The 21950-nt window shown below is 50.9% G+C and overlaps 7 protein-coding genes across 7 annotated transcripts; 2 read left to right on the forward strand and 5 right to left on the reverse strand.

The window, feature by feature from the left end:
* Positions 1 to 58: 58 nt before the first annotated feature.
* On the reverse strand, positions 59 to 1045 carry CC1G_03543 (hypothetical protein; the record flags this gene model as incomplete). The annotated part of the gene is made up of 8 exons (XM_001832477.1): positions 59 to 221; positions 366 to 418; positions 470 to 495; positions 549 to 610; positions 677 to 722; positions 779 to 811; positions 882 to 944; positions 991 to 1045. 8 exons carry the CDS (start codon positions 1043 to 1045, stop codon positions 59 to 61), a joined length of 501 nt encoding a protein of 166 aa, XP_001832529.1.
* A 770-nt stretch (positions 1046 to 1815) lies between these two features.
* CC1G_03544 (hypothetical protein) lies at positions 1816 to 4264 on the reverse strand (the record flags this gene model as incomplete). The annotated part of the gene is made up of 16 exons (XM_001832478.2): positions 1816 to 1914; positions 1970 to 2053; positions 2121 to 2187; positions 2247 to 2262; positions 2310 to 2383; positions 2433 to 2521; positions 2582 to 2706; positions 2760 to 2792; positions 2853 to 2860; positions 2927 to 3167; positions 3227 to 3304; positions 3363 to 3476; positions 3538 to 3631; positions 3689 to 3733; positions 3787 to 3930; positions 3989 to 4264. The coding sequence occupies 16 exons, from the start codon at positions 4262 to 4264 to the stop codon at positions 1816 to 1818; spliced, it is 1587 nt and encodes a 528-aa protein (XP_001832530.2).
* Positions 4265 to 5620: 1356 nt separating this feature from the next.
* On the reverse strand, positions 5621 to 9337 carry CC1G_03545 (EXS family protein/ERD1/XPR1/SYG1 family protein; the record flags this gene model as incomplete). Its single annotated transcript, XM_001832479.2, has 18 exons — positions 5621 to 5754; positions 5810 to 5951; positions 6009 to 6095; positions 6163 to 6191; positions 6293 to 6353; positions 6409 to 6642; positions 6698 to 6916; positions 6969 to 7012; positions 7067 to 7219; positions 7279 to 7413; positions 7469 to 7668; positions 7733 to 8049; positions 8119 to 8253; positions 8332 to 8564; positions 8617 to 9074; positions 9160 to 9185; positions 9241 to 9259; positions 9324 to 9337. The coding sequence occupies 18 exons, from the start codon at positions 9335 to 9337 to the stop codon at positions 5621 to 5623; spliced, it is 2640 nt and encodes an 879-aa protein (XP_001832531.2).
* Positions 9338 to 9667: 330 nt separating this feature from the next.
* On the reverse strand, positions 9668 to 11342 carry CC1G_03546 (GPI mannosyltransferase 4; the record flags this gene model as incomplete). Its single annotated transcript, XM_001832480.2, has 4 exons — positions 9668 to 10827; positions 10872 to 11066; positions 11127 to 11201; positions 11234 to 11342. 4 exons carry the CDS (start codon positions 11340 to 11342, stop codon positions 9668 to 9670), a joined length of 1539 nt encoding a protein of 512 aa, XP_001832532.2.
* Positions 11343 to 11426: 84 nt separating this feature from the next.
* Positions 11427 to 14634, forward strand: CC1G_03547 (vacuolar protein sorting 16; the record flags this gene model as incomplete). The annotated part of the gene is made up of 12 exons (XM_001832481.2): positions 11427 to 11571; positions 11625 to 11737; positions 11792 to 12047; positions 12103 to 12481; positions 12535 to 12629; positions 12693 to 12895; positions 12950 to 13077; positions 13132 to 13441; positions 13525 to 13633; positions 13693 to 13907; positions 13962 to 14272; positions 14355 to 14634. The coding sequence occupies 12 exons, from the start codon at positions 11427 to 11429 to the stop codon at positions 14632 to 14634; spliced, it is 2544 nt and encodes an 847-aa protein (XP_001832533.2).
* Positions 14635 to 15120: 486 nt separating this feature from the next.
* CC1G_03548 (hypothetical protein) lies at positions 15121 to 16724 on the reverse strand (the record flags this gene model as incomplete). Its single annotated transcript, XM_001832482.2, has 6 exons — positions 15121 to 15192; positions 15259 to 15783; positions 15837 to 15960; positions 16016 to 16380; positions 16435 to 16582; positions 16645 to 16724. 6 exons carry the CDS (start codon positions 16722 to 16724, stop codon positions 15121 to 15123), a joined length of 1314 nt encoding a protein of 437 aa, XP_001832534.2.
* A 2344-nt stretch (positions 16725 to 19068) lies between these two features.
* CC1G_03549 (NAD dependent epimerase/dehydratase) lies at positions 19069 to 20426 on the forward strand (the record flags this gene model as incomplete). Its single annotated transcript, XM_001832483.2, has 8 exons — positions 19069 to 19087; positions 19166 to 19327; positions 19410 to 19456; positions 19512 to 19532; positions 19609 to 19684; positions 19741 to 19888; positions 19939 to 20093; positions 20152 to 20426. 8 exons carry the CDS (start codon positions 19069 to 19071, stop codon positions 20424 to 20426), a joined length of 903 nt encoding a protein of 300 aa, XP_001832535.2.
* Positions 20427 to 21950: the final 1524 nt, after the last annotated feature.

Genomic DNA, 21950 nt, shown 5'->3' on the forward strand with positions numbered 1-21950 from the left:
CTGGAAGCCGTGACTGTCGGAACTCAGAGTAGCACGGGATACGTCTCTAATTGCGAGTTTAATCCGGTGTGGGGTGCTCATCCTTGTTCTGCTTTATGGCAGGAGTGAAGAAGGCTGACTCGTATAGGAACATGGGGGTTTGGCGGATCAATTCAGCAATGACCCTGCTAACTTCAAATGGGTTCTTGGGAAGCAGTTCGTATTCAACTTTAATACGGGTGCTATCATTGTTGTATGTCGTCAACGTCAGCCTAAGGCTTCTGTATTGCCGTCCCCCGTGGAACTCAGCGACACCGCGGGAGGCACCTTCGTCGGATTGGCCAATTAGAACGTCGTTCAGACTTGCAGCATGAAGGTATACTCACTGAGAATTATCAGGGCTAATATTGCAGCAAACAGTACCGGGGATGCAAGGGTACTAGAGCGCCTTTCAGATTCACCGTCTCCTTCAACGCAGGATAAAACTAACCTCGGAGGGTCCTGCGATCCCAGCGCCTGCCACGGTATTGGATTTAGTTTTGGCTGGGAAAGAGTAAATGTGGACGCACATAATCCGTTTTCTTCGATGACCTTGGGAGGGCATTCTGCTCCCTCTTCAACTTGAGTGCACCTATGATGTCGAGGTCGACATTGATATATGACGAACAGTGTCGAAGTCAGTTGAAGCAGCACTTACAAAGACCTATCGGGCGAAACGTTGCAACAGATACTCCCTTCCACACCTAGAGTAATACCGAGGACGGTTGAGCAGGCATGGGTAAACGCATACGTGACGTACAGGTGTCGTTCACTGGGCCAGCAATACCAACGCCTGTACACAACAAGGGGTCAGACTCTTTGTCGGACAAACACTGGGCGGACGGATGTGCAGATAAACCTACAGAGACCCCCAACTGGGATGACAGCGACCGCCGACTGGGCAGCGAATACAGCGAGGACAACGGCTAGAAAGGCAGGACGAAACATATTGAGGGTTAGAACTCGGAATACCGTCTGGATGAGAGACGTACTCCATGTTATATAGTTTTGCAGACTGTGGTGCCATGATGAGAGCCCGGTAACGGAAAGCCCACTGGTGGTACCCAGTCGTCACGGGGCAATTTCTGGCTAACGAAAAGAAGAGCTGACCCTCCGATAGACGGGAGACTCTGGTAGACAAAGATCTACGGAATGCAGGGAGATCATTATCCGAACTAACCAAACAGAAGCGCATGTAGCAGCCTGCGCACGCCCTGCTAGTCAGAAATATGAGTAAGTACTACTCTAGCGTAGATCATCCCACAACAGTCGAAACCCCAGGCAGCGGGTAGGCATCACCGTCTGCCACTGTTAACGTTGAAAGTAACAATGGGTTACATCGCCTTCGACGGACTCCCATCCTCGTTCCCGACCTCCCGGCAGTTTCACCCACAGTCCCAGGCATGTCGGACGGTTGCGTTCCATGTGGAGTTCGAGATGCCGCAAGAGACTAATTTTGGTGAAGCCATTGTCTTGAATATTCCTGATGGAAGGGACCTTCAATAAATATTCGCCGGTGGTGGGGAATTTTGCTGGAAATTCAATGGAAATTTCTCAGTCTTGGACATTGGTTAGTTCACAAGGACCATGTGGGCCTCCAGTGCGAAACGGCGTGAAGCTGCATACCTATGCATACCTCCATACCTCCAGCCTTATCACCCGGGCATCAGAAGCCTGGGGAGTATTTCTAGAGGTTTGCCGTCTTGGGGCCTCGAGAGGCCACTCACTCCCCTGCATCCAGTGGAAAGTTCGTGTGTTTATTGAGTACTCCGGAACGCTTGAAAATAGTCCTAGCCTCTATCGATTGACATTGGACTTTTCGCGAATAGCTGCACCCTTGTAGTAAATCCAGATTGGAAACGGAATACCAACCACTATGGCGATCCCCGCCAGAAGCTACGAACGATAAATTTCAACGAAATCGCCAAAGCTAATAAAGTAGACCACGTACAGTATTCGCGGGTCCAAGGCCCAGAGTATCCGTCATCCTTTGCCCAAAGAGGGGAAATACGAAGCCGAGCAACGAGCGAAAAACCTGAAAAATAGTGATAGCGAATGTCAATTGGAAAGTTCCAGAGGGTAGAGGAAATACATTAGCTTACCGATGCTGCTCCAGTTGCACTGGCTGCATAAGTGAACGCATCCACGAGGTATAGTTGAATCGGCAGGCTTAACAGAACTCGACGGTCAGCCTGCGGGATCAGTCGCTCGGCACTGAGGCAGCTTACTATGCAGTCATCAGGCCTGTAGCGTATTAGGCTTGGAACACGGGGAGTTGCAACATTACCCACCGAATCCATAAATAAAGGTGCCAGTAATAGGCATCATCCAATGGAGCTTAGCATGCGCCGACCACCCATACCACCTGAGCTCCGTTGAGTGGCTAGCTGCCAGCCAAGTTGCGACTAACTCACAGAAGACCAACAGGGGTAATCAAGCCTGCGACAAAGAGCGCTGGCATGCGCATCTCTGGCGTACCTTTACCACCGTTCTTATTTGCGAACTGGACGGAAACGAGCCTCGTGTTAAGCGTCGTGATATTGAAACGAATTCCATGACGTACTCTGCGATACATCCCATCAGAGAGCCATGCACCAATGAAGGTGGCTGCGAAGAAACCGAGGCCAAGTCCTAGGTAAGAGAGACCACCAACGCCAGGCTCGAAACCATAGACATCGCGGAAGAGCTCTGGAGGAAGCCGCTTAGCAACAATGATAGGTCCACGGTAAAGAAATACTAACGAGCAAAGGTCGCGAACATCAAATAATAGATGCCTTTCAGTGATAAATTCAGCGTGAGCATCTTGTCCAAAGGACGATTGACTTGAAGCGTACCATAATTCCTGCGAGGGCGAGAATGGGATCATCACTAAACTGACAGTTAAGGCGCGTTAAACAGAGGGACGTACAGAGCCATGTATAAGCTCAGAATGAAGCAAATGAAGTTACCAAACAGCAGTGCCATAGGCCTCGAAAGGTTAACCCATATAATACGCGCTTTCGAACCCTCCAGGGTGCCAATCTGTTTGAGAAGGTTCTCAGTAGCTGCCTGAGGGTCCGGGGAATTTCTGGCTTTACGCATTCGTATGACTGGAGCATACGTTTCGCGCAGGAGCGGAATACCAACGGCAGCAGCTACCGCAGAGGTGGCTGCAAAAATTGACGCGTCGTTCCAGGCCGTGCGGAGTAGCATGGGAGGCACGACGCACCGGCAATGATAATGAATACCCATTTAATCCCTACGTCTTGAACAATGAAACCAGCTGCTGCTGGACCAATTGCCGGGCCTGTCGAGTTCGTGTAAAAACCCCAATGTTTGTGTATCCAGACAAAAAGATAACCGACCGAACAGGGGCCCCACACTGAATAGTGCCATCGCAGAAGCGCGGTCTGACTCATCGAACAGGTCGCCGATGGTTCCCCCACCTATTGCCACAGGGGCACTTGACCAGAACCCAGCTGCGAAGAAGATGCGTTAACTTGGCCGTCGGCTTCTCGTGATGTTGGAAGCGCGTCATACCTATGAGCCGAAGCACGAGTAACGTCGCAGTATTTGGAGCAAAGGCGCACCCAAGATTGAAGCCCAATGTGAGCAGGTTGGATATGTGAAGAATCTGGGAAGGGCAAAACTTAGATGGCAGACATGACTCGGCGAACAGAAACCTGCGTACCCATGTTCTCCCATAGATTTCGGATAAGGGAGCCATGATTAAAGGCTAGAAGCTCGCAATTAAACCAATAAACTTCTCGAGCAGAAACCGAAGCGTACTCCAAGTGAGAAAGAAAGAAGGAATATGCTCAAAGTCAACCCCAACATCGTCGAATTCGTAATCCCGTACTGTTCTGCAATCTGGGGCAACCCGGGGGCCATCATCGAGCTCGATAATGGGGTGACAAAACAGTAGAAGGCCACCTAACAGCTCCAAGGTCAATGAAACGGGAAGGAAAGGAACACAAGCGTTACAACTTACAATGGATACCGCCGTCCACTTTTTCTTCCTACTCCAATTCCTAGCATTGTCTGGATCGTTGTCCCAGTCGTCACAGATATCGTCACCGCAATCCTTGGGAACAACTTCTGCAAGAACTTCAGGATCTTTTTCGCTGCACCTGGGTGATGAAGCATCTTGGGCAATCGTCTGCGACGACGAATCCACCCCCGAGGTTCTGGGGAGTTGCACTAGGCGATCGCTCCCGTCGTCGCGAGGCGTCGCAATCTCCGGCGTCGACTGTCGTTCTGAGCTCATTCCTGAACTGAAGGGTTGCAATTCAGTTCAAGTGGCGACAACACGAAGGCCTGAGGCGCAGGGAAAGGAGGAAAGGAAAAGAGGTTGAGTCACGAATAGGTGGGGAATGTGAAGAGAACCACTGTACCTTCCCGCTGCAACAGTCGGAAGCAGTCCTGCCTCTAAGCGAGATAGAATAGCAGTTCTAGCCGACAGCACCGAGTTTCCAACCAAACCACTTGGAACCTGAGCTCGTTCGTCAAACTCGGTGAGCACAGGCTCGCGATTCAAGACCAAGTAGAATCGCAGACCGTCCAATTTCAAATACCAGGCACCAATAGTAGACCCACAGAGCACCGGCGGGGCCTGTTGACAGTCGACTAGACCACAAAAAGGGGAACGTAAACGACAGACGTCTCCTGAGACGTCTACTTATATCACACCTTCGTACCCTTTTCAGAACCTGTTACGATGCGTTCATAATGCTTGACACGTAAAGCACAGTGAGAAACTTACTATCGTCCGATGTGAATCGCCTTCCTTCTATCGATAGCGAAGCTTCGTCTCTCAACCACACTTTCTGAATTGGGCCGGTGCTTAACTTTTACGCCACAGAAACCCCGAACTCTCGGCCACGAAACCGCCAGATTTCCCAGTCGTTTAGCCCATTCTGTGATTTTGCGCGCTCACAGGCGAGCAGGAGCGCGAACTGCATGACATGGTTTCAACTCGACTGCGGTAGGTAGAAATTTGGGTGGAAGTGTTGCCAGTCGACCTTTGTTTGGCAAACGCGTGAGAACCAATCCCGGAACCTCCGGCTCCGGTCCGGCCTACTGATTGCGCGCTTATGGGCTGCTGGCTGGTGGGCGTCTAAGCGGTACCCCAAGTTTCAGGGCCTTCCCGCACCACAGATTGGCTGGCGGCATCCATGCAAATGAAATCCTCCAGCACAGAAATCGGACTACATTCCAAGATGACCTATGCATGACACAAAAGTAGCGACAAGAAATAAAGAAAAAGTCTATGATACAAACGAGTAGTAGCAGATGTAGAAAACCTCCTATAAATAATACACAATGTCAAAGAGTAGGATGACAAAACGAGAGCGATGGACGGATGCATAAAAAGAGGATAGGTAGATAAATGGAAAAGTGGGAGAGAAACCGAGACAAGGGAGGGAGACAAGAAAGGAACGGAGGGAGAGAAAGAGAGCGACAAGAGAAAGGGAGAGTCGTGTGCCTGGGTGGCATCTATTTTGTCTAGTCTATGTGTAAAAAAGGAAGGGAAGGACCAATGTAAGATAGGATTAGACTTCCAGATGGTGTGGGTATTCGTGTGACCGTCGAGCCGGAGCGTTGTAGAACAAACCGTGACCGTTCAGTTCTTGGCATCTTCATCGTCATCCTCATCGCGGTCGTCTTGGTGAGGGTCATCGAAGAGGTACGGGAGAGGAACTTCCCTCGTGACACGGTACTGATCCATGTTACCGAGGTGTTCGTTCTCCAATCGATCTGAACCCATCCCTATAAGTGGCAACTCTCACTGATTGACAATAAAAAGACTCACAAAAGTTCCACTGGCATCTCCTGAGCATCTCGAGAATGGCCACAATGAACGTCCTGAGGAACATATCAGGGCCCTCCGAGGGCAGGTAGATGACCCATGTAAACCGTAATAAGATATTGGATAATATAGCGAGATAATATAACTGAAATCCAACCCAAAAGTCAGTGGGGCTTCGAAATGAAGAGCGACGACAACGTACAGAAACGTGATTAGAGTAGACAAGATCCGGGCGAAGGAGAACGTGGGGCGAGCGGAGTCGCAGCACGGACCAATCCATCAGGAAGTCCTATATGAATGGAGAAACATCATCAGTATTTGAGAAGAATGATATGTGGAATCGAGATATGACGAACCCAAGTGAGAGAATAGATCGCGTACGATACTGACAAGAAGCAGTAGAACGCGAAGAAGGGACCAGTTCTTTCCGTGCCTGACGACCGCCATGAGCTCGACGAACCACCGACGCTGACGTACTGTACATACCATGGTGTCTCCACAGATTATAGAACAGGAACATCAAGATGCCCGAGCCGTATTTACCAGCCTGGAGAACGTTATATCAATACCAATTCATGATAGCAAAGGTCCATAGCACTTACGTTTATCAAGTGCGTCGCAAGCCCAGAATCAAAGTAACGCTTGATACTCTGCACCAAACGGATAATAAACGGAAGGGTTCCCAGAATGTAGGCAACCGGCCAATATTTCGACTCCAAACTACACTTCTTCCATTCTGAGGTAAAGCCATCCGCATAGACACATCCGAAGAAGTACATGTTCGAAAGTGTAAACACCAAACTGCAGAATTGATCGCCGAGCCAGAAGTCTGTGAACTGGAGAAGAAATCAGTCATTTACCAGGCGCTGAGATATTGACATGGGTACCTACCTCGACGCGCCTTGTACCAGAAAGGAAGAGCCGTCCGACCATTCGTGTCAACCAGTAGCGTGAGGGACGGAAGAAGATGGGAAGGGGATTCCACATCACTAGCGCAACAGCACCCAACCAGACCAGAGGCCATAAACTCGGTGAGATTGTTGGATATCCAACCATCGTGAATGATAGCCAGAAAGCGTACGCCAACAGGGACAGAAGTATGGTCGGAATCTACGAAGCGTATTGGCATTGCAAGAACAAATCTTATCTGACAGCACCTTACCTCGAAGTATTCCCGGTAATCAAGACAAGTGGCGACATTGAGCTCTATGGTACCCAGTCAATTGTGACAATGTTTAGAAAGCCAGGGGGCGAACATACCAAAGATAAAGACGTAGTTGATCCTGGACCGTGCCCACACCAAGAGATTGAGACCAACGACGGTAGCGAACAGCGTAGGAACCAACAAAATCGCGTAGACCATCATGAGTGCTTCCCAACCTGGCATAGCTTCCATCGTTTCTTCTTGGAAGGCTAGAAATATATTGCGTCAATTCATTGACAATTGGTGCAATTGGATTGTCGGAACATACCATGGAATAAGCCAGAGACGACAGCCGGGATAGCCAGTCCCATCAAGAACCCAGACCGATAGGTGCTGAAATGGTGACTCTTGACGCGAGTACCACCTCGTAGGCGCTTCATAGCCTTTTTCTTATTTCCATGGACTACCAATCGCCTGAGTCAACACAGATACTCCAAAGGGAAAACGACGAAACTTACAAAAGGAAATGGAGAACATGTCCTCCGTCTCCTTCATCAGCTGCTTCAAAGTCTTATCGGAAGCAAACCCGCTCTTTTCCACCTTCTCCGCCATATACTGGTCCTGAGCCGGGATCCTGGTAACTTTCTCAAACTTCTTCAGCGCCTTTCGGAAGCCGGTGAGGTTGAGAACGCGATAGTTGTGCAACAGTTCCAGATGCCTGCCAGTGAAATGGCATGTCAAGATCATCCATTCGTCCTTTCAAAAAGTGGAGCAGCACTAACCTGTAATGCTCCATGACAGCCTTCTTCAGCTTTCGCTTCGCGTAGAGATAGTTGTCAGCACCAGGTCCAAACGACGGCGATAGCGGTGAACGGGGCGGAGAAGCACCAGAGGCTGTACTCCTAGTGTCGGCGAAGCGAATCCCACTCTCTGAAACTTTGTCTTGATTGCCGACCGGGGGTGAGAGGCGCGTAGGATCGAACTTCTCTTCAGCATCATGGATATCGCAGGGACTGGAGATCTGGGAAGGTTCCCGGCGAAGGCTTGTGTTTGTTGACTGCTGAAGCGACTTGAGGGACGTCCACAGTCGGTCAATAACCTGGGCGGAAGCGATGCCATCGATTGAATACAACGCAAGGGATAGGAAAAGGAAGCTCGATCAACGAACCGATTTAGACGACCGCTTGGGTGGCCTATTATTATCATCTTGTAAACTCATGGTCCTCGTAACTTTGAGTTGCTTCCTGTTCGGCCGGAACGCTGCAGCGAGAGCAGCAGCCCAAGGCACCTTGGCACGGGCGGCCTAAACCACACGCAAGAATAGAACACATTAGCTTTCGACAGGCACACGGGGGAAGCATGGAATGAGGAGAGTACATACCAGGAATAGCCGTCTATGCTCCTTCAATTCCGCCAGTTGCTCCTGTAGCATACGTCCCCTCTCCAGTGCCTCTTTCTCTTGGCTCGTGTAGAAATCTTCGACCTTGTCCAGCTGTGCGTCCAGTAAAATGAAAAATGCAACCTCTGGCGGTGAGAGGTGGGTCATAAGCTCGTGTATTGGCATCGGTTTGAGAGGCCGGACGTTATCATTGTTGTATAGTCCAGCTATACCGCCTGTAAGGTTCACGTCAAAAGGAAACACGTAAACGCCGACCTCGAGACTCACCACGACTAGAGATACTCCTCGCCACCGAAAAAGAACCACGCGAGAACAACGAAGGACGCCGAGGGAGCTCAGGCATTGTATGCCCATCTACTCCAGTGCTATGAGCGATCTCATCGGTTTTTGCAGTGTTTCTCCTGGTGAAAGACGGACTGTCCGCGATGGCCGATTCGTTGTGGTGAATCCCGCTCGTCGAAATAGTCAGTCCTTTCTTGTTCCGAGGCGTTACAGGGCGCGACTGAACCGCTGTCGATTCAGATCTCTCCCTTGTCGGTGGTCTGGGGGTTACATGTACACCCTCCGTGGGCACCGACGAACTGAAGGAAGGGCGAGGAGTTGCTGGCGGGGCGTCGGGAGTCTGGCTTCCAGCCTCATCTGGCGACTCGGTGTCGATGTTGAACTGCTGGCCCTGTTGTGCGCGTCGGATGGCGGTGATTTTTTTCTTCAGCCCGCGATAGTCGCTGTGTGGGTTCCGTGAGTTTTTCGGTGCCAACAAAGGCGGCCCCGGCGAAAGCGGGCGCGCCGACGACGCAACGAGCAACGCACATGTAGGCTTTCTTCCATTCAGGGGTCTGGGGACAGTCTTAAGCATGGAGCTGGCGTTCCTGGGACTTCTTTTTCTCGTACCTGGGTATCTTTTAGATATCTAGGTGGAGACGGACATGAGCGGTGCCGAATTGGGGGACTCTTGAAAAGTGGAAGGGACTCACTGTGCAAATTTCATGGTTACAGACGACTAGCAAGAAAGAAAAGAAAGGAAGAGGAAGAAACGCCCAAACGGTGTCGGCGACATGAATTATAGGGCAATGGGAAGAGGAAACTGACAGCTCGACGGAGCTTGTAGATTTTGAAATCCAAAAATAGACTTTCACGTCACCAAATCGCCCGTCAGTCATGACGCGATGTTTGGCCCACACTCATTTGCAAAACAAACAAGCCCCTAACTTGGGATCCTCGGCTGGTCATTTGACAGTTGAACAGAAATAAACGTCATAGAAAGTGGACTAGAGAGTGGTAGCAGTAATGTACCAGATGTAATGGCGTAATACTTATCTCAACAACAACTCCAATTGACCTTCCAAATTCCCAATCCTCTCCTTCCCAGCACCCTCTCCACCGTACCCATCGCCCCTTCTTCCCCGATATCCAAATCGTCGAGATTGAGATGCCTTCTGGTGACCCACACACGGTCCAAGCTCCATCCCCTCCCAGGATCATCCACTAACGGATCCAGCTGTGTTGCTGATAGTGGGGCGACCAGGTACACTTCTCGGCCGCATCTAGCGGCTTTCCTCTCGATGGCCGGCACCAGCTCGTTCAATGACGATGGAACATCAACGATATCCACTGCTTTCGTCCGTGGTCCCAAGAGCCAGGTGGGCGGCATGTAGGTCTTCCAATACAGAATGTCGGTTGCGTTCGTACGGGTGCCGAGGAAAACTTGGGCAGGGACGATCCCACCTTGGTGATACACGCCCATGAGCATGCCCAAAGCTAGGTTGAAAAGAACCCAGGAAGCAAGCCATGTGCCTTTCCACCGCGGCAAAGATACTTGGCTAAGTATCAATGGGACGCAAGGGATCAGGAAGCGAGCTTCTTGGTGGGGTAATATCGAGAGTACGGCGACTCCTGACACGGCCGAAAGGATAGGCAGGGAAGTCAAGTATCGGCCAGAGGCAGACATTACGAATAGTATGAGTGCAGGCCCCAGTAGCTGAGGGAGATTGACGAGTAGATGCGTGATCCGTGGATGTAGACCATGCTGGGCCAAGTTTGAAGTTTGTGTATTGTAGATAAGGTTGTTGAGTGGAGTGATCACCGGCTGCGTTCCTTGGTAGAATTCCGTGTCGAGCTGTATAGCGTACGCCGCTGTGATCGCCGCCGCTAGAGTGAGTGGAATGAACGTGGAAGGGCTCGTCAAAAGTTTATGAAGCATGCCAAGTCCTGGTAGGACAATGAACGCAGGGAATGTGATTCGATTGAAAGTGCCAAAGACACAAACGAATCCAAGCAAGGCCGAGGATATCGGTGCGCTTTTACGTCTTCTGATGTGTTGCATGAGAACCAGCGCCGTTAACACGAGAATCGTTTCGATTGAGTTGGAGAACGTGTGCGTTTGGAACGTCCAGGTGACATAGCTGCTCGCCAACAGGGCTAATCCCCAGCCTTTCCGACGAGAATCAGGGATTAGTTTGTAGAATGCCCAATCCTCTGCTAAAGTTGAGTATTTTTGCGTGCTAGAAACGACGGGAACTCACCAAACAAGAGCGAAAACGCGAGAAACGACAGGCGCAGAAAGGTAAAGGCAGCACTGGGCGTCAGTGGCTCAGGCGATAGCCATTGCGCCGCCTTCAAGGGTAGACCGTATGTGAGCCATAGAGGAAAGAAGCTCCTAATCGGTGTGTTCGAGGTAAACTCCCAAGTACGTTGCGAGTGCCAGTTGAACAGCTCGCCTAGTGTATTACCCGGGGTAAATACGAGGTCAACAAACTGCTTAATTAGCTGACACTCACCTGCTACGACCTCTGGACCTTGAAAGTGTTCATCAGGGTGGATATACGACGTCGAAAGAGCAAAGTAAAATCGAACTGGGAGTAGCAGGACATATGCAATGCCCCACATGAGTTGAGGTCGACGCTGCGCACAACGACGACGATGACGACGTTGAACAAGTTCGCGCGGCAATCATTCAATTGCCCGACGCCGTTCGCGGTGGCCATCAACGCCATCAACGCAAGGGGCCGCGCACATGACACCACCATCCCTTGTCCTCGACCTCGACGTAAACCCATCGTGTCGAACGCGCGACGACGATGGCGAGCCATCCAACAGCATCATGGGAACCAATAGGAGATGGAAATACGTTCTACAGGCGCCAGCAGCTATACTCGATCCCGGGAAAGCTACCCGACCTTGGTGATTATATCGTTGCTGGATGCCAGTATGGTGGTCCCCTGGGTGGGTGGTTTTGGATATCCATGGACCAACAGACGCTCATCGACCTCGGACAGCCATAATGCGCGACACGACGAAGCTCCTCGCTATCGGGCAACTCACGCCAGCAATCACCAAACCCCAAATCCAGGTCTATTCTGCAGCCGGCGAAGGCTTGCTTTTGCTCAGTGTGGATGGTCTCTCCTTCACTCCAATAATTCCCCTCTAATACTGTGTCCTACAGTGGGACCAAGGGAGGATAGTCAAGTTTGGATGGACCCTTGACGAAAGACTGGTTGTCCTGAATGAGGAAGGCGTGTACCGGATATACGACCTCCAAGGGGAATACACGCAGCATTCGCTGGGACCAGACGCCTCGGAAACAGGCGTTATCGACGCTCGAATCCATGGAAATGGTCTCGTCGCCCTCACGAGCTCGTTGTCGCTGTTGGAAGTCAAAGGATGGGAAGGCGGTCGTCCCTTGACCCTCGCTAACCCTGGTACGATCTCTACCCCGCTCCTGCTACTCCAAGCTCACACAACTTCGGTCGTCAGGAATGACGGAACCCCCTCACGCATGGTCAATCATCCCGCCAGATCTCAACATCTCACGACACGTTGAAGTGCTGCTCTCGGTAGACCAGACGATCTACACCGTTGACAACCTCGAATCCATCGACCAGAGGATTGCTCGGGGTCCCTTTACTCACATCTCACCGTCGCCAAATGGCAAATTTTTAGCTTTGTTAACGTTTAACGGGACTCTCTGGGTCGTCTCGAGTGACTTCCATCGTAATATTACCGAATTCGAAACCTCGCATGTTGTCGAGGGAGAAGGTCCTATCAGGCAACTGGAATGGTGCGGGAACGACGCGATTATCGTGGCTTGGTCTTCCCTGGTCCTTCTCGTCGGTCCTTCAGGTGACACGCTGCAGTAGGCCTTGCACTCTTCGCGTTACAAACCAATACTCACAGACATCCTCGAAGGTACTTCTATTCTGGCTCAGCATTTGCTGTGACCGAAATGGATGGTGTTCGTATCACAAGTTCCGACGTTTGTGACTTGATCCAAAAGGTCCCTTGTATGTATCTTTATCCCAATAGTTTCGTCCTTTTTTTTCTCTCTAACCTGGTGGGCTTCGAAGCCACTACCATGTCCATTTTCAGACCCGGATCGACGACGCCTTCCGCAATCCTGTACGATGCATGGGATAGCTTTACGAAGCGCTCCCCGAAGGCTGATGAGAGCATCCGTTCGATACGACCTGACCTCGCGAAGGCAGTGGACGAATGTATTGACGCCGCCGGGCAGGAATGGGAACCGCAGTGGCAACGCAACCTCCTCAACGTGCGTTTCCTGACACTCTCCTCGGCACGGAATATTTTCTGACAGCGCCCCCAGGCCGCAAAGTTTGGTCGCGGCTTCTTGGACTTCCACAATCCAACCGACTTTGTCAACATGGGCCAGACTCTGAAAGTACTGAATGCAGTTCGCTTCTACGAAGTTGGGATTCCACTGACCTACACCCAGTGAGTTTCTTTCCGTTAAAAGCGAAAAGTGACCGCTTCATGACCTATCTATAGATACAACTACGCTTCGCCTTCCCATCTCATCAACCGGCTGACCTCGCGCAACATGCACCTGCTCGCCCTTCGAATATCCAATTTCCTTTCTCTGAAAGCAGATACAGTCTTGAAACACTGGGCCTGCTCGAAGATCATGCGATCGAAACCGGTCGCTGCTGGATTGGGCAAAGATGCAGTAATAGCCGCCGATGAAGAAGTGTGTCGAGCGATAGTGGAGAAGTTTGAGCAGCTTGGAGGGGCAGACTTTAGCTATGCTGAGATTGCCAAGAAAGCATGGGAAGTGGGAAGAGGAGGATTGGCAACCAAGGTACAGTGTTCCCAATACCTCCATGATCTTCGGTGCCTCGTACTCAGCGGCTTCTCGGTCGGTGCCTGTTGCGTTTGTATTAGCTGCTGGATCACGAGTCCAAAGGCTCAGACCAAGTACCACTTTTATTGGACATGAAAGAAGACAAGCTGGCATTGATCAAAGCGGTCGACAGTGGGGATACTGATTTAGGTAGGTCATACATTCCGCCGGGTGCATTGGCCAGCGGTTCTGACGACTTCTCTGTTCAGTTTATCATGTTCTCTTGCACCTTCACAAACGTCTTCCCCTCGGATCCTTTTTCAGGCTGCTCGAAGATGGAGGTGCACAACTCGCACCTGCGACACGCCTTTTAGAGGTATATGCACGAGAACAGAACAGGGAGATGTTGCGGGATTTCTATTATGCGGAAGATCGAAGAGTCGAGAGTGCGATTCTTTGTCTGGAGGAAGCAGCCTCCATGAAGGTACGGTTACTTGTTTGAACGCAAATGATTGTGCGGGTTCTCATGGATGACTAGGACCCCGCAGCGAAGCTAGAGACCGTGAAAGCTGCAAGGCGATTCTTCTCAGAGGACAAAGATAGAGCGTTTGAAGCAAAGGTAGTAGTTACCGACCCTTCATCCCCTTTGGACGAATCTGAAACACGAGAACAGATGATGGATGAAAACGCCCGGCTTCTCGCTTTCCAACAGCAACTAGAGGCAGAGACTGACAACAAGATTCCCTTCTTTGGCCTCAGCGTGAACGAAACGTTGAGGACCTGCCTCGTCAATGGGTTGTCCAAGAGAGCAGATAAGCTCAAGAGCGACTTCAAGATTCCAGACAAGCGGTACGTCGATCCCGGAGTATACCCCGCAATTACCATTCCTGATGGGTTCCTTTCATCATCTCTCGTTCTCTCATGTGTCCAGGTTCTGGTACGTGAAGATGAAAGCGCTCACGGAGGCAAAAGACTTCGAAGGGCTCGACGCCTTCGCGAAGTCGAAGCGCAGTCCTATTGGTTACGAGCCCTTTGTGCGTCACCTCCTCGAGCAAGGTCACGCGAAGGAGGCGGCGGGGTACGTCGCGAAGTGTGATTCGCCCAAACGGGTTGACCTCTATGCTGAGTGTGGGGAGTGGCGCCTTGCAGGGAAAGAGTGCAAGGAGCGGGGAGATAAGGCTAAATTGGAGTACGTCACGGTTTGGCTGTAATTTTGGAGACGTTTGGTTGGCTGACTGCGCCTTTTTCTGAACAGGGAATTGAGGAGGAAGTGCCCCAATACCATGATCGCCCGAGAGTTGGAACAGATTGCTAATACCATGCGGTGATATGTTTGATGCATATGGTGGCTCCCATCCGTTGCTATACACAGGCTGTCAGCTTGGGCGTGAATAGGTGTCGCTGCTCGCGGACCTGTACCAGCATGGGAAGTTCACACCCAATTATGAATGGTGAAGACCTGGCCGCCGGTAATGCAGTGGGTACCCAAATGCTATTTTACACACGTTGATGACTATGCAATACATTTCGATTTACATCAGACACTGCGGGCTGTTCCAACAATACACATAACATTACCAATAACTATAGAAAACAAAACCTGAGCGCGCGCAAAGAGGAAAGCAGAATACAGACGAAGGTCGAAAGCTGGAGAAATCTATGGGTGAGGAAGCAAAAAAAGGGCATCACTGGGGTCGTTAGAAAACACGAATCGGTATGCGGGCTCTCCAGTCATCCTGGCCGATTGATACAGAGATCTCAAGGTAGTACTGAAGATGACAGGGACAGTCGGGATCAGAGAGGGTCGACAGAATCGATCAGAAGCGCCTACGTACCTTGACACTAACACCAACCCAATCTACGGAAGGAAGCATGTCCGCATCAAGAGCGATCTTGGATTTGAGAAGGCCATCAGGTAAAGCGGATTGCTCCGCTAGAGTTGGGTGCTTCCCCTTCTCACATCGGTGTCGTGGGCGCTTGGGGAACCCCACGAAGAAGTCGTTGTAGATAGTCTTGGATTCTGAGAAACAGGCCTTCATGGGCAGCTCGGGGAGGGGTTTGTCGAAGATTTCGTCGATCCGGCGTTTTCGGTTTAGTCGAGGACTGGATTTTGCTACTCTTCGGAGCAGCCGTCGAGGGGAGGTTTCACCTTCCTCGGAGGTGGAGGGGGATGACGGAGGGGTGAGTTGCATCATTGTTTGGGGTTCGTTAATGACAATCTGGCGGGTTAGAGCGACGTAAATGGTCGAATCTGCGGCGATTTCTTTTGCGGTTGAAGGTGACCGGGGTGTTGTTGTGAAGACGACGTAGTAAGGAACGGATGACTTTCGGGAAAAGCTTGTAGACGATGGTAGCGCGATCTAAAAATAGGTTGTTGGAAAGGGAGGCCTTGTTAGAGGGTGGGCTAACGTACTGCAAGGCGGACAGGCATCGGGCGTTCAGTTAGTAGCGGGATTTCCAACCAGGCATCCTCAGTGCTGTTGCTGTCCAGCGAGTGGAATTCAGCATCTTGTTGGAGAATGAAGGGAATTTCAAGTCTGCGGATGGATTTGAGTTCTGAGGCAATACGAAACGCAAAGGGCTCGGACGTACTGGGACGGCTGATCGCTCAGAGAGTCGGGCTCCCAAGTAACGATCATCTTGTAGGAAACTTCTGAGGTCATGACGAGTGGCCTCTCGCCGTCCCATTGCGAAGTAAATGTCGACGGAAGCTCTTGTTTGGGATGGGAGCCCTGAGACAATGGAAAGTGAAAGGGAAACGATCGCTCTATTGATCCGGGCTTGAAGTTGAGGTTCGATGAACTGGGCCGGCGCTTCATGAAGGCGTCTCGGAAGGCGAACCTACTGGACTCCTCTGAAGCTACCGAGATGACATGGGAGTGGGAATAGAAGACATGTCTGCGGATTTCAGAATACGGCGAGTCGGATTGCATGGGGTAGATGATCGACCCTTCGACCTGACCATAGCTATGAGCGAGGACCGTGACGATTGGTGTGTTCAAATTCCTCACCGTCAGCGCGAGCTTGCCAGTTTGGTGACCTGGGCAATCGAGTACAACCTTGCCACCTATGTCGTCGTGGTTGCTGAAGACGGCTATTGGCCCTCGTGTGTCGACCTTCAGGGAGGGACTATAGAGATGTAGCTCAAGGTGGAGCGATCTAGAATAAATGTAAGAAAATGCTGAAGGACTAAGTTGGAGACGTTGAAGTTGAATGCTCACCTATAGGTCGACACATGAGAGTATATGCAAGGCGTAATATGGGAGGCAGTTTCTTGCCCAGAAGGGTGCGATTCGGTCATTGCACGACGACGCATATTCACCGGGGTAGGAGGCAGTCTCAAATAGCCGCTTGTAGCTATTGGAACGCCGAGGTTATATATCCGTGTGGTGGTACAAGATCGTACTTCTGTCAAAAACAGAAATGGCGTTTCTTCACAACCTTCTGGGATAATCAATATTGGGTAGGTAGATCAGACGCTCTGGTGACCAATCCCCGTTGCTCTAACTTCCAGAACAAAATTGGAAAGTTTGGGAACGAAAAAATCCCTCGCCGCAGAAGAATCTCGTATTTCTCCTGGAAAAAGCGTCAAAGATATCAATTGAATGTCGGAAGCAAGCGTCATTCATCTCACGGCTTTCAAGACTTGATGGTGGGGGAACATTCCAAAGGAAAATACCAGGGACTGTTGACATAGGGTTTGCGGGGAACCAGCATGTCTGAAATTCTCAGCGAATCAGAATCCTGGCTCTTCTGCAGTGGGGTTCCATCTGGTGACCTGGAGATGAAGTTACCAAAGCTCGAAGGCCAGAAACTGCTTCTAACCACCGCGTTCTGTTAGGAGATTACCATAAATGGGAGTTGAGAAACCTCACGCTCTGAGAGGTCGGTGAATCGTCGAAAAGCGGCCGCGTGGACGCCCTGACCAAACGAAAGGCACCAAGCGCCATAACAACCGATATATACGGACTGGCGGGTACCGACCAGTTGCGGCCTGATATTGACTCGAGGCTCCCAGGCTCTCCCAGGTTGTAGAACGCTTGGGTTCAACCCTTCAGGTGCGTACACCATCGAGCTGGACCCGTAGTTATAACCTCTACGCAATCGGCGGCTGAGCGGGTAGCATTGGGGTAAGGTTTTGGGGTTCGATATACTTTGAGAGCACAAACCGTAGAGATTTCCAATTCAAGTAACCTTGCTGTAACGGTAGACTTTAATGATGGAACAGTTAGTGTCGTAAAAGAGTGGGAAAATATGTTTTATTGCTCACCATAGCCATTCATGGGGTGGATAGGGATCTTCTCATTCGAATACCATCCAGTCGCAAGTGAGAGTAGCATTCTCAAGTTGCTTGTGAACAAGTCTACCCTCGTCATTCGAAGTCTCTCCCTCCTCTTCGTGTTCAGGGCTAGGTGTAGTCAGTAGACCCACCCAGTGACGGAAGAAGAAATGATACAAATGACCACTAGCGACGGCGAACTCGAGAAGCCTACGGACATCTCGAAGGCAAGGTCCAATCCGGGAAAGACATCGATAGCCGAAGCAGAGATGGATGGAGATATCTCATCCTAAAGCAGTTGCACTCGTTGGAACAAGTCGAGACGATGAGAACAGTATGAATTGGAAGAAGCAAAGTCGTTCCTCCATTTGACCAGACCACGGTCGCGTGGATCAGGCCACTGGGGGCAAACATAGGCCACGGAATACGCCATGGAAAAGGAACACCGGAACGTCCACCTTCACAAATGCTGACTTCTTTGATAGAACAGATGATGTTTTCGTGACTTGTGGGCAGGACACAATAGGACGAAAGCGGTAAGTCTATATTAATTCGTACGGAAAGACGATTAGTTTGATGGCGTATTGCAGAATCGGCAGATATACGTACAGAATAAATTCACATACCGCTTCCCCCGCTGGTCAGCTGTAAAGTGTGGAACCTAGTAGAACAGACTTCAAGGAAGGTTGGCCTCAATATCCAAGAAATCGGATCCTTTTCTGCTCGGTCACGATAAGTTCATTAGTCTCGTTCGACATGGGTTGGTGAGTCCTCGAAACCTCTGTTCCCAAAGAGTTCTGCGAGCAGCTTTGCGTTCTTGCTTCAAGTACCAGTACTATGAGGTGGCGAGTTCGCAAGTGTTGTTGTCAGCACAGGTACCAAAAGCTTATGCAAGAGGACGGGGCGATCTATGAGCCTTCGAAAGGAGCAGTAGAAGAGAGGAGAGATAATGGGGTTTGGAACCACCATGACATGAGAAAATCCAAAATCCTCTTCGGTCTCTTTCGTCCGTTGAAGCAGGGAGTCTAAATGCAAAGAAAGAATTTTGAAAGGTCCCAGAATTCCAGAGAATATTTCTTCGAAGCCTCTCGAGCCGCAAGAGAGAAGTCAGAAAGGCTTTGGAGCAGAAGACAGTCTTTCCTCCTCCAAGAAAAATTCGCAGTCACAGAAAGAGCAAGGGAGAACCAAGAGAGAAAAGCGGAAGAAAAGGCTAAATAAAGAGCGGGACCGCTGTCCGGAGTACCCGAGCGCAGCCGGCAAGGGCCAGGACCGTGATGTTCAATGCACCGGCTTCTCGGCTTCTCCAGTTCTCACAACCCGCACGATCGCTGGTTCTCAGCCCAAAGTCTTTCTCATTTTATCAGAAATGAAGGTTATCGTCACAGGTCAGTAGCTCACACCAGGCTTTCGCTAATGCTACCTACCGAAACCGTACTCACTTTCTCACTTTCTCTGGGGAAAAGGCGCGTCCGGCGTACTTGGATCAGCTGTCAAGGCAGCTTTCGAGCAGGCTCAAGCTGATGTTTTGGGTTTGGCATTCAGTCGAGCGGGTCCAGGACTTGAGAAACTGGATTTGACTGATAAGGAGGCAGTAGAGAAAAAGTTTTCTGAATTCAAGCCTGACTGTGAGTTTTGAGGTTGTCAATGGGGATTCGACCTCATGCCTGTCTGTCGCCCATCGCTCTTGACACTTTGCTGGGAATTCAGGGGTCATCCACTGTGCAGCAGAACGTCGACCTGACGTTGCTGAGAAAGTCGGTTTGCCCTCTCCTGAGCGATGTCTTCTACTAATCCCCATATCCGAGGAAGGATCCTGCCGCATGCAAGATTGTACGTGAACCTTCTCGTTATTATCGATTGACATGCTCAACTCGCTCCGTTCTCCGATCCACTCTGCAACCTTCAGCTTAACGAGGGCGTTCCTGGCCATCTTTCTCAGCTTTCAAAGCAGCTTGGCTTTACCCTTGTCTACATCTCAACTGGTTGGCTCCTTCTCGTGCTGGGCTCTGAGCGGCTGATCCTCACGACGTCATCGCAGACTATGTGTTCGACGGTCAAGCACCACCGTATCAGCCCTCGTCACCCACTAACCCATTGAACCTGTATGGTGTCACCAAACGGGATGGTGAGGTTGCCGTCTTGGGCGTTGAAGGAGCAAAGACTATCGTCCTGAGAGTGCCCGTACTGTACGCGATCTTTTCTTCACTCCTTCGATGCATCTCTCAAGAAGTCCAAGGTACGGACCCGCTCCCAAGAACTCGGACTCCGCGGTCAACATCCTGGTGGACGTCGTGCAAGATCAGTCAGGAAAGCAGTACAAGATGGACCACGACGCGACGAGATACCCGACCAACGTTCTCGATATCGCCAAATTCCTAGTACGCCTATCGGGTGAGTCGCAGATGAAACGGGTTACGCCTGAACTACCATTAAACTCGTGCACCGTTAGCGCTCAAGAAGCCGGTTCCTTCTATCCTGCATTACTCGGCACACGAACCGTTCACCAAGTACGAGATGTGTCTTATCTTCGCCAAGATCTTGGGACTACCCCATGGCCACATCGTTCCTGTTACCCACCCCCCTCCAGGTCCAGGAACTGCTAGCCGACCGCGGGACTGCCATCTGGACACCCGAGAAACCGAAGCCCTTGGGGTCGAAGGTGGCCTTGACCAGTGCCTTTTCGAGGAATGGTGGGCTAGCTATTTGGGAGGAAAGAAGGAGTAACGGTCAACGGTCCTCGCGGCCTTCTGGATGCTCGGGAATCGCCCAGGGACATGATCATTCCCTGGTTTCAACTGGGCGGTAATAGTAACATTTACAGCTCAAGACAATATCTTGCCGCCTGTCCCGATCCTGCTACTGCGTGGATGCCTCATTAATGATCGTTCCAAGAAACCGGCGCTAACATGTGTCCGGTCTTTCGACGATGTTTCCAAATGTCAGGAACCCTCTAATTCTATCGGGCGTATGAAAGAGACTCGTACAGTGCTTGTGAGAGATTAATTAAACCTTGCAACTGCTGTAGGATGGAACATCGGATGCTGTAGCCCGATGGAAATTGTGGGCGCCTATCCGACATGCCCTAACCCTGGTTGCGGGTTTCTGTGCCCCGAGATCTCATTTGGTTCTTCGACTTTGGGGCATTACTCGTTGGCACCCATCAGTGAAGTTAAGTGAGACTCTTGTATACTTATCGTCCCGGCCGTGTCATGGCTACTTTGTGCTTCATATGCATAGGTACGGCGGCGTCTCAGTGACGGATTCGCTCATGTTGGGGCTCTCGGACGCGCTTCTGCCGGCTCTGCGGTCACAGGAGCGTCACTCGAAGGACCTTCATTGCGAAGACACCTGATCGCAGTTCTAGTATGAATCTCTGGTTGCATGCAGGGACTTGCGGAGGTCTCTTGCGGGCACCGAGAATCGCAATGATCCACAGTGGTCCACCTGGCCCGTTATTATATAGTGACCATCAAGGTCGTCTCGGAAATAAGGATCAGAGCTCCATTCATTACCGAGTGGGAAGGTCAGGCAGTGGGTGTAGTGGTAACCGGGATGCCCGCGACGCGAGAGCTAGTCTCCGAGAGTGAAGGGAAATCTGCGTTGCACGTGCTGAGATGACAGTACTAGAACTAGCGGAGGGCGCTTACTAGTGGATGAAGAGATCCTGGGGACGTATCTGTAAGTCATCCTTGTACTCGTCTGTTTGTAGGCAGTCCTAGCTCGAGACGACTTTCATCCGTAAGCACTTACTCGTACTGGCCAGGGCTGATACCCTCCGTCTCCTTCGCATCGCCAGCCTCGTCATCCGTTTTCAAATGTATATTGCACCGGAAACCCCAATTGTCCAGATCAACTTAGTCTTCCCCTTGTCAATCCCATTCGCCCTTCAAGCCTACAGTGCGCGTTGTGATGCCGAACAGCCCTTGCTAGGAAAGGAAAGTATAACCCCGCTTCGGCGCTCACGAGGTCAAACTGAAGCTGCTTCCACGGGTTTCAAGGGCGAAGGCTTACAGCAACAGAAGGTTTACTTATTCTCTAGCTGATTTCTATCGGATGACGCGCAAGGAAGCCTGGGCTCTTGGCCGAGTTGTCCGGCATGAGGGGGCCCCACAATCGTTCAGCCCCATCATCCCATTCCCTAATTAACATGTTAAGTGGTCTCGTTTCCCTAAAGGAGGATAGGCTACCATTCGATCGAGGTATTCGTGTGGTCTCATCGTGTATTAGGGAGGCTATTCTTGGTGTAGG

Source organism: Coprinopsis cinerea (genome assembly GCF_000182895.1).
Source record: "Coprinopsis cinerea okayama7#130 chromosome 9 map unlocalized cont3.9, whole genome shotgun sequence".
Classification (NCBI taxonomy): Eukaryota; Fungi; Basidiomycota; class Agaricomycetes; order Agaricales; family Psathyrellaceae; genus Coprinopsis; species Coprinopsis cinerea.